The 14,189-nt window shown below is 38.7% G+C and overlaps 1 protein-coding gene across 13 annotated transcripts in view; it reads left to right on the plus strand.

The window, feature by feature from the left end:
- atp2b2 (ATPase plasma membrane Ca2+ transporting 2) overlaps positions 1-10,603 on the plus strand; it is a 126,265-nt gene extending 115,662 nt beyond the window's left edge. For 10 of the 13 annotated variants that reach the window (XM_086292608.1, XM_086292610.1, XM_086292607.1 and 7 more), the window contains 5 exons: positions 20-233; positions 336-547; positions 681-788; positions 894-1,076; positions 7,055-10,603. In XM_086292608.1, the coding sequence (XP_086148734.1) occupies positions 20-233; positions 336-547; positions 681-788; positions 894-1,076; positions 7,055-7,366 (1,029 nt within the window). In that variant the 3' untranslated portion in view covers positions 7,367-10,603. The other 3 variants (XM_086292616.1, XM_086292619.1, XM_086292613.1) reach the window with 3 other exon arrangements.
- The last annotated feature ends 3,586 nt before the right edge of the window (positions 10,604-14,189 follow it).

A 14,189-nucleotide genomic window follows, 5' to 3' on the forward strand; every position in this document is an offset into this window, starting at 1 on the left:
TACTGTCACCTTTCTTTAGGACTCTCCTTTGAAAGCAGTGCAGATGTTGTGGGTGAACCTTATCATGGATACTTTTGCATCCCTGGCTCTGGCGACAGAGCCTCCCACGGAGTCTCTGCTTAAGAGGAAGCCATACGGTCGCAATAAGCCTCTCATCTCCAGCACCATGACAAAGAACATCTTAGGACATGGAGTCTATCAGCTCATTATCATCTTCACACTGCTCTTTGTTGGTATGCACGGTTATTTTGCTCTGTTATACCGATGTAGGATATTACAGATTTAAAGACTATGGCATAAATCTGACTCCCTGACTCTCTTTCTTTTCCTTCCAGGTGAGCAGATCTTTGACATCGACAGTGGCCGCAATGCTCCTCTCCACTCTCCACCCTCTGAGCACTACACCATCATCTTTAACACCTTTGTCATGATGCAGCTGTTTAATGAGATAAATGCCCGCAAAATCCACGGAGAGAGGAATGTTTTTGACGGTATCTTCAGGAACCCCATTTTCTGCTCGATTGTTTTTGGCACGTTTGCTGTGCAGGTAAGTGGATGCATTAATTCCTGAAATTACTTGTTTTTCTCAGTTATTTTTAATTTTAATTATTAATTATTATATTTTTTTCAGATAAGTAATGGTAATTTTCAGTTTTCTGTGTACTTTATACTTTGCATAGATCGTGATTGTGCAGTTTGGAGGGAAGCCATTCAGCTGTCAACCTCTAGACTTGGAAAAGTGGATGTGGTGTGTTTTCCTCGGGCTGGGGGAGCTTGTGTGGGGACAGGTAATAGGCAAAGTTTTCCCTTTCTAAGTCTTTTGGTCAATTTTCCTGTCTGTGCATCTCTACAGTAAGTACATCACTTAGTGCTTTTACTTCTCTGCGGGTTAGGTGATAGCCACCATACCCAATAGCAGACTGCGCTTCCTGCGGCGGGCAGGGCAGTTAACTCAGAAAGATGAGCTGCCAGAGGAGGATGTTAATGAAGAAAATGAGGAGATCGACCACGCAGAGAGGGAGCTGAGGAGAGGACAGATCCTCTGGTTCAGAGGACTCAACCGCATTCAGACTCAGGTGAGGGCAAGTAACAGAGACAGTTCAATTCCAGTTAATATATGGATACAGCATGTGGACTTTATGGTTACTTGTTTAAAAATCAGTTTAAGATTCCCTTTAATTTTACACAATAATATGCTGAGTTCCATAATAATAATATAATAATTTTGTCCAGTTATATAATAAAAACACTAAAAGGTAAATATGTCACCCCTAATATTTACTAAAAAGCTTCTCTTTTACTGTTTGTCTGTGTTTCTCAGAAGATCTGTTTTGTGTAGGTCTCTCCACCTCAGGCATTGCCCATGAGGAAGTGATAGACTGTATTTTATATGTTGGTCATGTTAGTCAGTCACAGTTTTAAAGTCCTTTTATCTCAAGATGAATTACTCAGGAGCATAAAGATGCCATTTTGCCTCGCTGGACTGCCTAGATCACCGCCATGGACCTGTGGAAGCTCCAAGAGTTAAATACAAGTATATAGCCACTGAACTGTTTTCACATTTGTGAGCTCTGCAGACCGGTATCACTGTGATATTGCAGACAGTCCGGCTTGTGTGCTGGATCTGGTTTCGTCTCACTGATGTGTTATTGATGGGCCTGGGTGTAGTACTGTGGACAGATGCTGCCTAACATCCGCAAGAGCAAGTTAAAAAACTACAGCCAGAACAGTATCTGTGCTGTACGCAAATGACAGTGTTTAGTGTTAAAGTATAGAATCCTTATTAATAAGCTGGTTATGATCAAATTAAAATGAGTCATTGTGGTCAGCTGTGGTCAGAAGTTTACATACAGTCATCATGGGCATGAATGTCATGGTACTTTGGAGCTTTTAATGATTGCTTTGAACTGTTCTTTTTCCAGGGTTGAATGATTGTACAGCGAATGTCTGTAATGACTTTAAGAAACAATAACTGGGTGCAAAAGTTTGAATTTATTTTGTATTTTCTCTGATCCATATCTAAGCTCAAATATATATGTACACTTTAATAAAGTCTGCTTAAGGTTCTACAATGCCTTTTAAATTGACTTTAAGGCTTAATAACTTCTCATTAGTGATCATGACTGATCAGTCACACTCACATTCAGAACAATATGAAAGACCAAGGAACTCACTGAGGATCCAAGAAGGACAACTGTAGATTTCTATCTCAGTACAAGTTAATTGCACATATGTACAATTTGCCAAGGTCTGGAATAAGAGCCAAACTTTCATCATCAGATGAGAGGAGGTTGGTTGAAGTGGTAAATTCTGCATAATCATTCTACCCTGCAAAAAGAACAGGTCAAATAAATCATTTAAAGCCCCAATTTACCATGACATTGACACCCATGATGAGTACATATAAACTTCTAATCACAACTGTATATGCATTGGTCAGGAATTTAAACAAAAGAAAGAAAAACGAAACCCAATTTGAACTAAATCTTAACTTTCTTTTTCAGTGAAGATGTCACAAAACAACATGCACTGCATGATGTGAATGGCTGCATCTGTGAATTTAATTTGTTTACATCAGATAGTAAGTCAAAGGGTGGGATCACCCAAATTAAAGGAAAACAAAGCTTTTGGCAATCTTCCTCTTATGCTATCTGGCCATGCAGAAAGTTGTAATTTCCCAAGGTTTTGTAATATCATATTTTAGGTACTGAATACAAGTTTGTTCTGTGGTGCTAATAAAGTAGAACAATAATGCAAACAACATCAGTGTTACTCTGGGTAAAAAAGAAACACTATCAGAACGAACATGAAATGTTTGCTTTGTAGAAAGTTCTTCTACTGTAGACTGCTCACGCTTACTTCTCTTAAATTTTACACGAAAATGATTTGTGTTTCTTTTCCAGAGATAAATATTAGCTCCTGAATTTTAATAAAATGTTTTTAATGTTGCTCTGTATCAGCATCACGCAACAAATCTGAAGGGAACCCAGAGTATTTGCATGGCCACCATTATAGCTCACATGTAATTTGGGTGAACCAGCTCTTTAGATCAGATTCAGTGTTTTTGCTGTGGGGACACCACACCCTGACTTTTAGCTGCCCTCCATCATGTCATGACTGAGATACTCCCTCTACCACCAGTCACCCTACCAATCAACCTGTGTTACCATTTGGTCTGTGTCACTCTGAGCAGCCATTTGTCCTCTCCTGTCCCGCTCTCCTACAGATTGAAGTAGTCAACACCTTCAAGAGTGGCACCTCCTTTCAGGGGGCAGGGGCTCTGAGACGCCAATCATCCACCACCAGCCAGACCCAGGATGTAACCAATGTTTCTAGTCCTAGTCACGTGTCCTTGTCCAATGCCCTTTCCTCTCCTACAAGCACTACTGCTGCTACTGCTCCTCCCACTACTGGCCGTGAGTCAGAACTCTGTCAGTCTGCTTCTCCACTCTCTTTGCTTCAGGGGTGCCATCCTGTCATGAGCAGAAAGTTATTTTTTGTAGTTTATTGATTTATTTGTTTTTAATTTACAACAACAGTCTCCATCTTGAGGTTGGCATTTCTGAAGTTTTTTTTTTTTGTCTTTCGTTCTTGCTATTTGCGTTTTCATTTTCTCTATTTCTTCTGTCTTTTTCTTGTTCACGCTGGATTTCAAATTCATCTTGATATCTCGTCCCATGGTTGGGTGTACTGTCTTCTCATTGGTGAATGTGTGTTTGTTTCCTCAGAGTGCTAGGAGCGCAGGACTAAGGGTGATACCCACGGCGTGACATTTCAGGTTGTGAGTTTGTCTCCCTCTGCTCATCTTCCATCCATCATCCCCTCATCCAAACCTCACATTTTTATGTCTTTATAGACATTAATGTGAACTAATTCCAATCAAATCACCAAGTCACTGGGTGAACATTCAAGTATAAGTTGCAGTGTTAACTTTGTTTTTGTTTGTTTTTTTTACCTGGGAGTGTGACGCTGTTGTGGCAAATCACATTGGCTTGGCATAAAACTAATTTTACCTCCTACATGTCCTTTGAGCTGAATCACCAGCAGTGACAAGAAAATATTCAGGTAGCAGCGGTATATTTGGCTTAAAATATTTTCACATTTGACTGCCACATTGCAAACTTTGAGGCGAGTGTGTATTTTAGTCAAAAGCGTCTGTGTTATTTAATGATTTGCCCACCTTCATCTTTCTGTCTCTCTCACTCTCTTTTGCACACATGGACACACATATCCTCACTGACAACAACCTGTTATTGAAAATCAAATTAAATCCCATGTGAAGGTTGTGCGAACTGGAATCGGGGCCAGGGTACTCACTATAAGGCAGTAGTGTACCAATAATTCATCCCGTCTTGTTGCTTCATACTGTTGGTGTAGTTGACTGTCATGTTACCATAGTTACAGACATAGATCCTCTGCAGCAAAGTAAAATCAGCCCCCACCCTTTTTTGACACCCCATCAGTGTTACTTGTCAGACATCCTGTCACATGCAATCATCCAGACAGGCTTCTGTTTATTATTAATTTTCATTTCTCTCCTTACACCTACTCCACCACAGTTACTGCAGCACTACCAGAATGTTTGCCATATAATATGCACTATTCTCAAAGCTTTATAAATCTAATATCTTAAAATTAGAAGGAATATTGTAGTCTTAAGGTTTGTGGCAGAGTTTAAATTTCAAATACACTACATGGACAAAAGTATTGGGCCACATTTCGTAATTACTGAATTCGATTGTTTTCACCATAAAGTTACAGAACAAGGTTGTTGTTCTTTTGGGGCCCCAGACAAAAATTCACAGAAGGACCCGCCAACAGCATTTACTGCCACTTTGTTTTAAATAATTTGACTCCACCGCCACAAACAATAGTCCGATAAAATGACAGTAAAACATTACTTATGGCAGAAACCATGTTTATTTTGACAACAATGCCCAAGACTAAGTTAAAAACTGTTAATACTGTAGCTAGCTTCTGTGTTGCTTTAACATGCTAGCTATGCAAACAGGCCCATTGCCAGTGTCCTAACTATGCTGCTCTGCTAGCTAAGTTAGCTAATGTTAAACATCTAAGTAAAGAGAAGAAATAACTTCATGTTAGTGGAAGCTTCATGATTTTGACTGTCTCTCCCCTACATTTAAGGCTAGACTAGTAGCATTTACTGTAGCTAGTGAGCAATATATTTATTAGCCATTATTGTTTGCTTCATTCCCCACTGTCCTGCTTTTTCCCCTCTTCTTCTTCTGTCTATTTTCACTCCTAAAAGGTTTCCTAACATTTGGCTTGTTTAAACAGACTGATGTGTGCCACTTGCGATGGGAGTGAGTAAAGGTGGGCAGGACCCCTTAGGGAAGTCAGGTCTCAACTACTGGCATTGCAAACCTTGCATATTACCATTGCTGTAGTTTGAGGTTGATCAGACCTTGGGGTCCCCTGCTGGCCTGGGACTCCAGGCAGCAGATTGCCATGCCTGGTGACAAATGAAGGCGCATAATGTGTAAAGGTTATCAAGTCTCTGCTGAGTCAGTAACTGCAGGGCTCCAAAACTCCTCTCGGATTAACATCAGCATAAAAACTGTGCAGCGGGAGCTTCACAGGCATGGGTTTCCTGTCCCAGTATTTTTGTCCATTTAGTGTATTCACTGCTCCTGTGAAGAATGAGAAAACAGGTTTCTTATGTTTAATTAAACGTTTTATTAACTGGAAACACAAACTACATAAAAGCATTGATATGTTGCTACATTCAACAGCAATTTATTTTCATTTCTTTAGTTTCAGCTACTTTAAACGAGAATTGAGTTAATAATGTAAATGTAAAGCCAATTATCAATTAAAACCCAGCAACAATTCTGATGCAGTTTTTTCCAAATACCTCACATTTTTGTCATGATTTAGTTTCTTGTAAAACGTTAGTAGGATGTTTTTACAAAATAAATTGAAGATGCACACAGGGTTTATGAAAACAGCAATTTGCCATAGTCTGTGACTACTGTGCTACTTTTTAGTCTCAATAAATTGTCACATAGTTGTTTGGACCTTATACTTGAGTGTTTACGTCGACGTGCATGGACTCAGGAACATGCTTTGACCGTCAGACGTCTGACAGTAAAACTCTTATTTTCATTATTCACTTCCATGTGTTTAGTGTCTGTACTCTGTGTGCCGGTGTTCACCACTCCCTCACTGTCCTGTTGTCATGTTGCATGTAGTTTGTGTTTAGCTCCTGTTCATTTTCTGTGTTTGTCACATTTTAACCTGCTGTGTTTGCTCGTTGTCTCAATGCCACTGTTTTGCTTTTGGTTTTATTGTTTTGTTGTGAGTTTTTACACTGCGATGCTTGTGTTGAGCCAACCTCATGCAGGCTTGACTGTCCATTGCCCTGTTTGAGACCATGCCATACCCACCGTGTGCTATACTCGTGTGTTTGTGTGTCCCACTCAGAGTCTGTGTGGATATTGTCCCAGACAGTGTTCTGGTATCTTCAGAAGTTTTTAAACCACTTGATTGGATCTCTCAGATCTAACCTCCTTCCTTCTTACTGACCTCGTCCACCAGATTTCTACAAACTTGCATGTGATATTCTCCTTTAAATTTTCTGTAAGCATTCCATTTATTAACGTGGCTTGTTTCTAGGTATACAGCACATTGGACTAAAGCGTATACTTACAACGAGCATTCGTGTTGCTTTGGTATTTGTTTTTCTTGAAATGTATGATTTTGTTGTGTTTTTTTATGATTGTGTTCCTCACAGTTTTCCTTAGTGCACGCCAAAATTGAATGACTTGTGACTGTAGTCATCTTGTGAAAGCAGAACACAGGCTGCAGTCGCCTTCTCCCTTGCTGTTCCTCCACCTTCTGCTCCTTCTTTAACTCTTTATCCTCAAATGAGAGGATCCCTCCTTCTATGCCCCTTTTCTCTTCAAACCCTCCCACCCCCCCGCCTTTTCTTTCATCTCGAGGGTACCTCCAACCCTTTGATATTGTCTCCGGCATCACCTCTTACCATTTTTCTTCTTGTTTTTTTGTTTTGTTTTGTCCCTTTCCATGTCAGATCCGAGTTGTGAATGCATTCCGTAGCTCCCTGTATGAAGGCCTGGAAAAACCAGACTCCAGAACATCCATCCACAACTTCATGACACACCCTGAGTTTAGGATAGAAGACTCCACGCCCAACATCCCCCTTATTGATGACACGGACGATGATTCTGCTCGTAGAAGGATGAAGTACTCAAGCCAGCCCTCGTCCCCTAACAAGAACAACAACGCTATTGACAGTGGCATTAATCTCACTATCGATACCAGTAAATCAGCTGCGTCCTCCAGCCCTGCCAGTCCTCTGCACAGCTTGGAGACAAGCCTCTAACCCTGATCCTAAACTCAGCTCTAACCTCTAATGTTGTTTCCTCACATTGTCGGGACACCTCCTCCAATTCCTCCAGACCTTTAACTGTAACCATACAAGTCTTCACCCCCAAATTTTCACCCAATTCTCAACTTCGAGCTCCCCCAAACCGCTACCTACCGGCAACACAGTCCTGGGGGGAAAATGTCCACCATTTTCCCTTAGCCTAGAGCCCTTGAAGCGCTCTGCTCCTTTCAAAGCAGAGAAAATCTAAGTAATATGTCAAGGTGAAAAGAAAAAACAAACTAGCATACAATCAAAAAAGCGCAACAAAGCCACAAAACCTACACAGCCATCCTGCTTTTGTGGTTGTATGAGTACAGCGGCAGTCACGGTGGTGTGTACGACAATACACTTGTACTGGTTAGCATGTACTGTATAAGCATGGGTCTGACTGCGCATATGTACGAATGGTGTCTTTAGCGGCACTGGGAGGAGGACGATGAGGAGGGAGACTGCTGTGGAGTAAAAATCACACAAGAGGACAGACTTTAAACTCTGCTCACTCTTCCTCTCCTCAACGAAAAACATTGTTAATACTGATAATAGTTTAAATTAAATTGAAAAATATTGTTATTATTCTAATTCTGATTCTGATTATTATTGTTCTTATTATTGTTGCTCCTGCATGAATGTACATTACCCAGGTTTTATTTAAAAGGCTTTTAATTTTATTGGAGTTCTTTGGTTCTGATGGGCTAGGCCTCACTGTGGACTGCGATTTTAAAGACAGCATCTCTGAGTTTCTGGCCTGCAAAGTCCCCTCTTCTGTGTGGCATGAACATGTACCCAACTGTACAAATTTATTTCATCCATAAACGGAAATGTGTATCGAGGTGGTAGGGCTCAACTTGCACAACAGTTTTGCACCTGTCCGTAAAGAGGAATGCAAAATAATAATAATGATGATAGCATTTATGGGATATATTCTATAAATTTAAATACATATAAATATATTTAGAGAGAGTTTATCTTTGTTTGTTGGCATGTTGCCTTGTTCCTGCTTCAATGGCTCCAATACCTTTGACTTATTTATGTCTTAAAGAGAATGTAATTTGTTTACAACCTCGTAGAGATAAACTTCCTGGTTTCTAGAAGGAGGAAGGCGAAGTCGAAGCTCAGATGGACCAGAGCTGTTTCGGTGTGTTATTACTGAAAAACCCTGTGCTGGAATTTGCCTGCTGTCTTGTCAAATAATGTAGATATTTTTAGAGGTTTAACAACAAAAAGAAACCAAAATATAATGGGATACATAGTAATTGTGGAATCTTAGTATTACTCTATATGATTGTTGGGATGAAGTTGGAGTGGCTTGCCTTTGGTTTTTTTCTAAACAGAGGCCTCCTTTTTGTGACAGAGGGGGATATTTTATTCTTTTTATCCACTGCTTCTTCTCTTTTGTTAAGATTATGTCTTATTTTTCTCTGTGCTTCAGCACTGGCCTGGGGTCAGGGCTCGAGTCAAAGGCTGATATCAGGACCTTTATAGCGAACTCTTCTAGATAAACCTGCTTCTTCAAAGGACTTGAGGTTTAAAAAACAAAAAAAAAAAACAAATCTATGACCATCAAAAGGCTGCAGCTGAGTCATATTAGAAATTTGCAGTTATATTTGGCTTCTCTGTACCGCTCGGAAATCAAAACGTTTCGGTTGAAAACATGGAATATTTTTTGCGTTGTGTCTATTTTTTATTTAACCTATTGGTTTATTTTTGATTAAAGGAGTTTCTTTTCCTCTAGCAGAGACACATGCAGCCACACAAAGCTGCAGACATTTTTAACATCTAAGAAAACAGAAAAACTGAAAAAAAAAAAAGAAGAAATGAGAACAAAAATGGAATGTTGCTTTGACTCTTTTTCTATATATATATATATATATATATGAGAGAAAAAAGATTTTCTGCACTATCTGGTTATGAATGAAAACTTCTGTGGTGTAATTCTAGATGTGCTTTTGTGTGTTTTAACCAAGCTTGTCTTCCTGCCGTCACAGAATATACAGTACTCTAGCATCTCAACTGTACTCACTAGTTGTAAACTATTTATTGTGCTTTGACCAATCAGACATTACCAGACAGATGTTACATACAGAAGGCACATTTACCCAGTCTTATTGCACTCCGAAGGACAAGGCCACTTAACTAGCCTGTACTATTGTATTTCTATTACTAATCGAAATCACTGGCAAGCATGACGTGATAGGCTCATTATGCAACTTGAAAAGAAAAAAAACCTCCAGATTTTTCTAAAAACAAAAATTCTATAAGCTAGTAAAGTATATACAATCATTTATCCAACAAGTTCTATCTCTCTTCTTTTTTATATCCTCCTCCTCTGTCATTTCCCAGCCAATCTGTCCATCTGGAGAGGGTGCACAAGCTTTACCAGTCAGCTCAGGCGTGTTGAAAACGTAACATGGACCATCTGAATAAAAAAATCTGTCTTATTTAAGTTGGAGAAAGAAAAAAACCCAGTTTGGGTTCTAATATTTTGCTCGAAAGCTGTTGATTTCTTTTGTTTTCTTTCCATTGTTTTAACTTGACAATTTATTTGTTTCTCTGTAAAAACTGTAAAACAATAAACAAAACAAATACAAAACAATAGCATTTTCAATAATAATAATAATAATATTAAAAAAAAGACTTGAGCCAACATTCTCAAACCACTTTTACATCCGGGAGGACATTCAGCTTTAAGGGGATGCAAAGAAACTGAGTTTAAAAAATAATCTTTGTAAATACAGCGATGAGTCCATCGAGGACAGGAACTCCACTGGTGTGGACACAGGAGCTCCTCCTGACTACATCTACCATCATGCACCACAATGAGTCATACTGCCGATGCAGCCGTTTGGCTGTATGTGATCAATCACTGCTCCTGTCAGAAAACACCGTGATTACATCCCAATCATAACACGTGCTGTAGGAACCAATAATAACTTTGACGATGACACTGATAATGATAACGATGATGATGATAACAATGATACTTTTTGCAATATACTCTCACCTGCCTCGATGTACTGTATTTAGCAGCATGCAGTTTGTGGAACAAAGAAAAAGAGAAATGCCAACAAATAACTTTTTTGGCATATAGCCATTTATGGGTAAGTGATTTAAGTGTTCATCTTGTTTTTATGATATTTTTTTTTATCTATACAATAATTGTAAATAAAGAACTCAATGTCTTTGTTCATTTAATACTATGCAAAAAGTCATGCTTTTCTGATTGTTACCCACCCTTATTCCTAGAGTGTGTTGCTGGAATGTTTGTGGTCTCAAAAGTCAGTAAAAACAATGTGATGTAAATTATTTTCTAGCTTGAGGAAAAAGTTCAATAATGATGATGATGATGAAATTATTATTATGATACCATTAGGAGAATGATAATAATGGTGGTGATAGTGATGATGATGATAATGATGATGATGATGATGATGAACTGTGACTCTTGCTGCTTGACTGTCCCATTTACTACACTCCTGACAGCGCAAGTGAACAACATAATAAACAAAAAAAAGAACAAAAAAAAAAAGGAAAAATCACTAAATAAATCTCCCAGAGCAGCATGACCCAGCATGGTGTGTCCTGGCCCCATCTAACATGTCCTGTTCTGATTTGGTGTACGTCGCTTTGTAATGTCAGTGATGACTTTGATTGTTTCACTGTTTTCTGTTATTTTTTCTTTCTTCAACTTTACTGATTTACTTCAAAGGATTTCACAAATTTTAGGATTGTCAGCATCACTGAGAAAGAACTTCCTGATGTTCTTCACCTAAAATCCTTTTATTTTTATGACCGCTTATACTGAGGAAACACCAGAGCGACCTAGGCGACGACCACATAATTGCTACGTCCTCATTTCAAGTTGGGCCAGGACTTTTGTTGTGAGTCAGTTCTTCTTTCCCTTTCTCTCTCTCTTCCTTCCTTTTTATTTATTTTCTGCTCTAATACACTTTTGCACTGTAACAGGTTCAACCAAAGGAAGCTCTCTACTGTTGCCTTCAAAATGTATTTTTAAAGCTAATTTTAACACAAAATTTCAAACTAGTACTACGAGTTAAAGGTGCCTTATAGAGTTTTCTTTTAAACTAATATTTAATATTTGAATGTATATATCATATTTATGTGTGTCCTTAAGGTTCCGTGTGAAACAAAGCCATAATGAGCAGATTGACTTAGCTACAGTAACATCACCCACTGATTGGTAAAATGAATATTTTCATCCTCGTCATCCTTTTGGAACCAGATGTGACTACAAGGGATGGATCTAAGTACATGCTCAGGGATCACTCACTTGTAAGTCACAAGTTGGTACCAGTGACTATGAATTATCCTCTGTTCTCATCCCTGCTGAGGTCCTGGCAGTCAGCCTTTTCCATAGCCTCCTGAGACCTATCCTATTCATGAATGTCCTCTGTAATGGACATTTGTTTTTGGTCTGTATCTTCTTACTTGAGCTACCCTAAAAAGTCCTATTGTACTCAGTAGAGGACATCCTGGCCTTACCAATGATATCTCATGTGTTTGGGTAGCCTCCAAACAGGCAGGAAATCACAAAATCAGTTACAATGAAAGATGCCTTTTTCATTGGTTCTCAGGATGATAGTTATTATTTTTCATTCTCAGCTATTGCCTCCTAGTGCCTGAAACAATGCAGGTTTCAGGCACTTCTACTTTGGCTTCACCTTTCGAATCCATCTTTTTTTAACCATGACTAGAAGCCAGCTACTATCAGTCACATCAACTGGAACTCTTCACTATTTTTGTAGCGTTGATGCCTTTTGAGAGTGTTTGCATGTGCACAGTTACTTTTACAGTCTACACAAGAATTTTTCAGAATTTTTAAATTTCTAGTAGTTCTTACAAAAAACAAAAAACAAGTGGCCAATAACCAACATATTACACTTGAGGCTTTCGATAAAGGGTTAAACACCAGTGGGTAATGTCACAGCAGCTACATCAATTTTTATGAGAGGTCTGCGAGAAGAAACAAAACAGGAACAGTGTGTATGGTGAATGTGCATGATTCAAAAAATTGAAAACAGACAGATGTTGAAAGTGTGACTATTGATCTGAAACTCCACAGGGTAAACTCCACACCAAATTTTAGAGGGTAAAAAGAGCACATCGGGTTTTAAATATATATGTGTGCATATATATCATACACTACATCATAGCCGGAACACCACAGACTACACCTGACTGGACCCAGCTGTGTAGTGGAAGGGAAAATAAATACACTGGGTCCAGATACTTTAAAGTCACCTCTCCTCAAAAATGATCTTTCACCAGTGTCATTTGTCTTTGATGTTGTGTGTTGTGTGAGTTTATCTAGTTTGTTTTCAGATTAACTCACCAAGAGTGGAAAGCTAACACGTGTACTGTATTGCAAACACAAGAAGATGGATCTAAAGCAGCGAGAGAGACAATATCAGAACATGAACGTGACAGAGGAGAAACAGTATATGCTTCTGAGAGGTTTTTATAGAGACACGTACACTTTAACCACTTTTGGAGGACTAATATAGCATTGAAAAAAAAAATGAAAGTGATGACCAAATGAGTCTGAGTAGCAGTGTGATTTTCTCCTCAATCTTAGTACAGTTTTGGAGGGAGCCTACATTGATATTCACCCAGGTACACCTAAAGCTGCTCATTACAGCAACACTTTTATCTGTTTGTAGAGCCCAAGAGGCCTTGCTCATGTCATTTAAGCAATGGTAATGAAGGAGCGGAAAGTATTTATTTTGGTTTGGACAAATTACACAAGTCTATGTTCAAGTACTTACAGAAGACCAAGTATTGAAATTTTAGGTTGTGCTCGTTAAAGGAGTTGTGTTTAAGTGAAATACATTTAAAAATGTGGAAGAACATCTGCCCATACCTGAAATCTGGTGATGTCCAAAAGGTTCTCATGGGACTGGTCTCCAGTGTTGAGATGGAAGGCTTGATGATGTCTTTTCCACTAAGTTTGTGTAAGTTATCAGTCATTCAGATCATGGTAGTTTTGGGAGCTTGCCTTCTTTTCAAGTTCTCATGAGTTTTCTCTCAACTTTATTAAAAATGTACTACACCTGCCAGTATCAATATAATCAAACTCAGTCATTATTTATTTTTATTTATTTTTTGTTGCGTAATAGAAAGGTCCTGGTTGATGTTTATCTGAAAGTTTGATTCCACTGGAGGGCAGTATTTCACTAGAGATGGCATATGTCCTTGTTCATCCATGGGAAGATCGCGAGAACATCTGTATGTCTGTATTATGAGACAGAGGTTGTGATGATACAGGCTGGTCATTCTGCAGCAGAGTATGTTTTCATGAGGTTGTCATCACATCATTCAGTTGGATGTATTAGATTCACTTTGGTGTATTCATTTAGATGCAAAACAACTACCCTTATTTTCTTGTCCTTTACTTTCTGTCATAGGCTGTTATCAGGATGTTTGGCCGCTCTGAAAACAAACTTGAACAGCTTGATTGTAATCGGAAAAAAAATCACATTCCAAGCAACAACTTTATAAATGAATGACATTGCATGCAGTTGTGAAAAATGAAGCCAGTAATGAGTGTCATTTGAATTTTTGATAATATTTTGATAATACTGAGGAGGAGACTCCTCTGGGTGCAAAAGAAATTCAGGTTTTATAATAGCCTATGAGAAGATGTCCATGCTGAGAGGGAAACAGGTAATGTGATTGAAAATCTCACGCATACACATTGTCACATCTTATTCTGCAAGCTCTCACACCTACAGCCTCACATGTTTACCTTCATAAAATAATG

The sequence above is a fragment of the Aulonocara sp. 'chitande type north' Nkhata Bay genome, linkage group LG5, assembly GCF_057382095.1.
Source record: "Aulonocara sp. 'chitande type north' Nkhata Bay isolate Kocher_YH1m ecotype deep benthic linkage group LG5, A_spYH_male_GT1.1, whole genome shotgun sequence".
Classification (NCBI taxonomy): domain Eukaryota; kingdom Metazoa; phylum Chordata; class Actinopteri; order Cichliformes; family Cichlidae; genus Aulonocara; species Aulonocara sp. 'chitande type north' Nkhata Bay.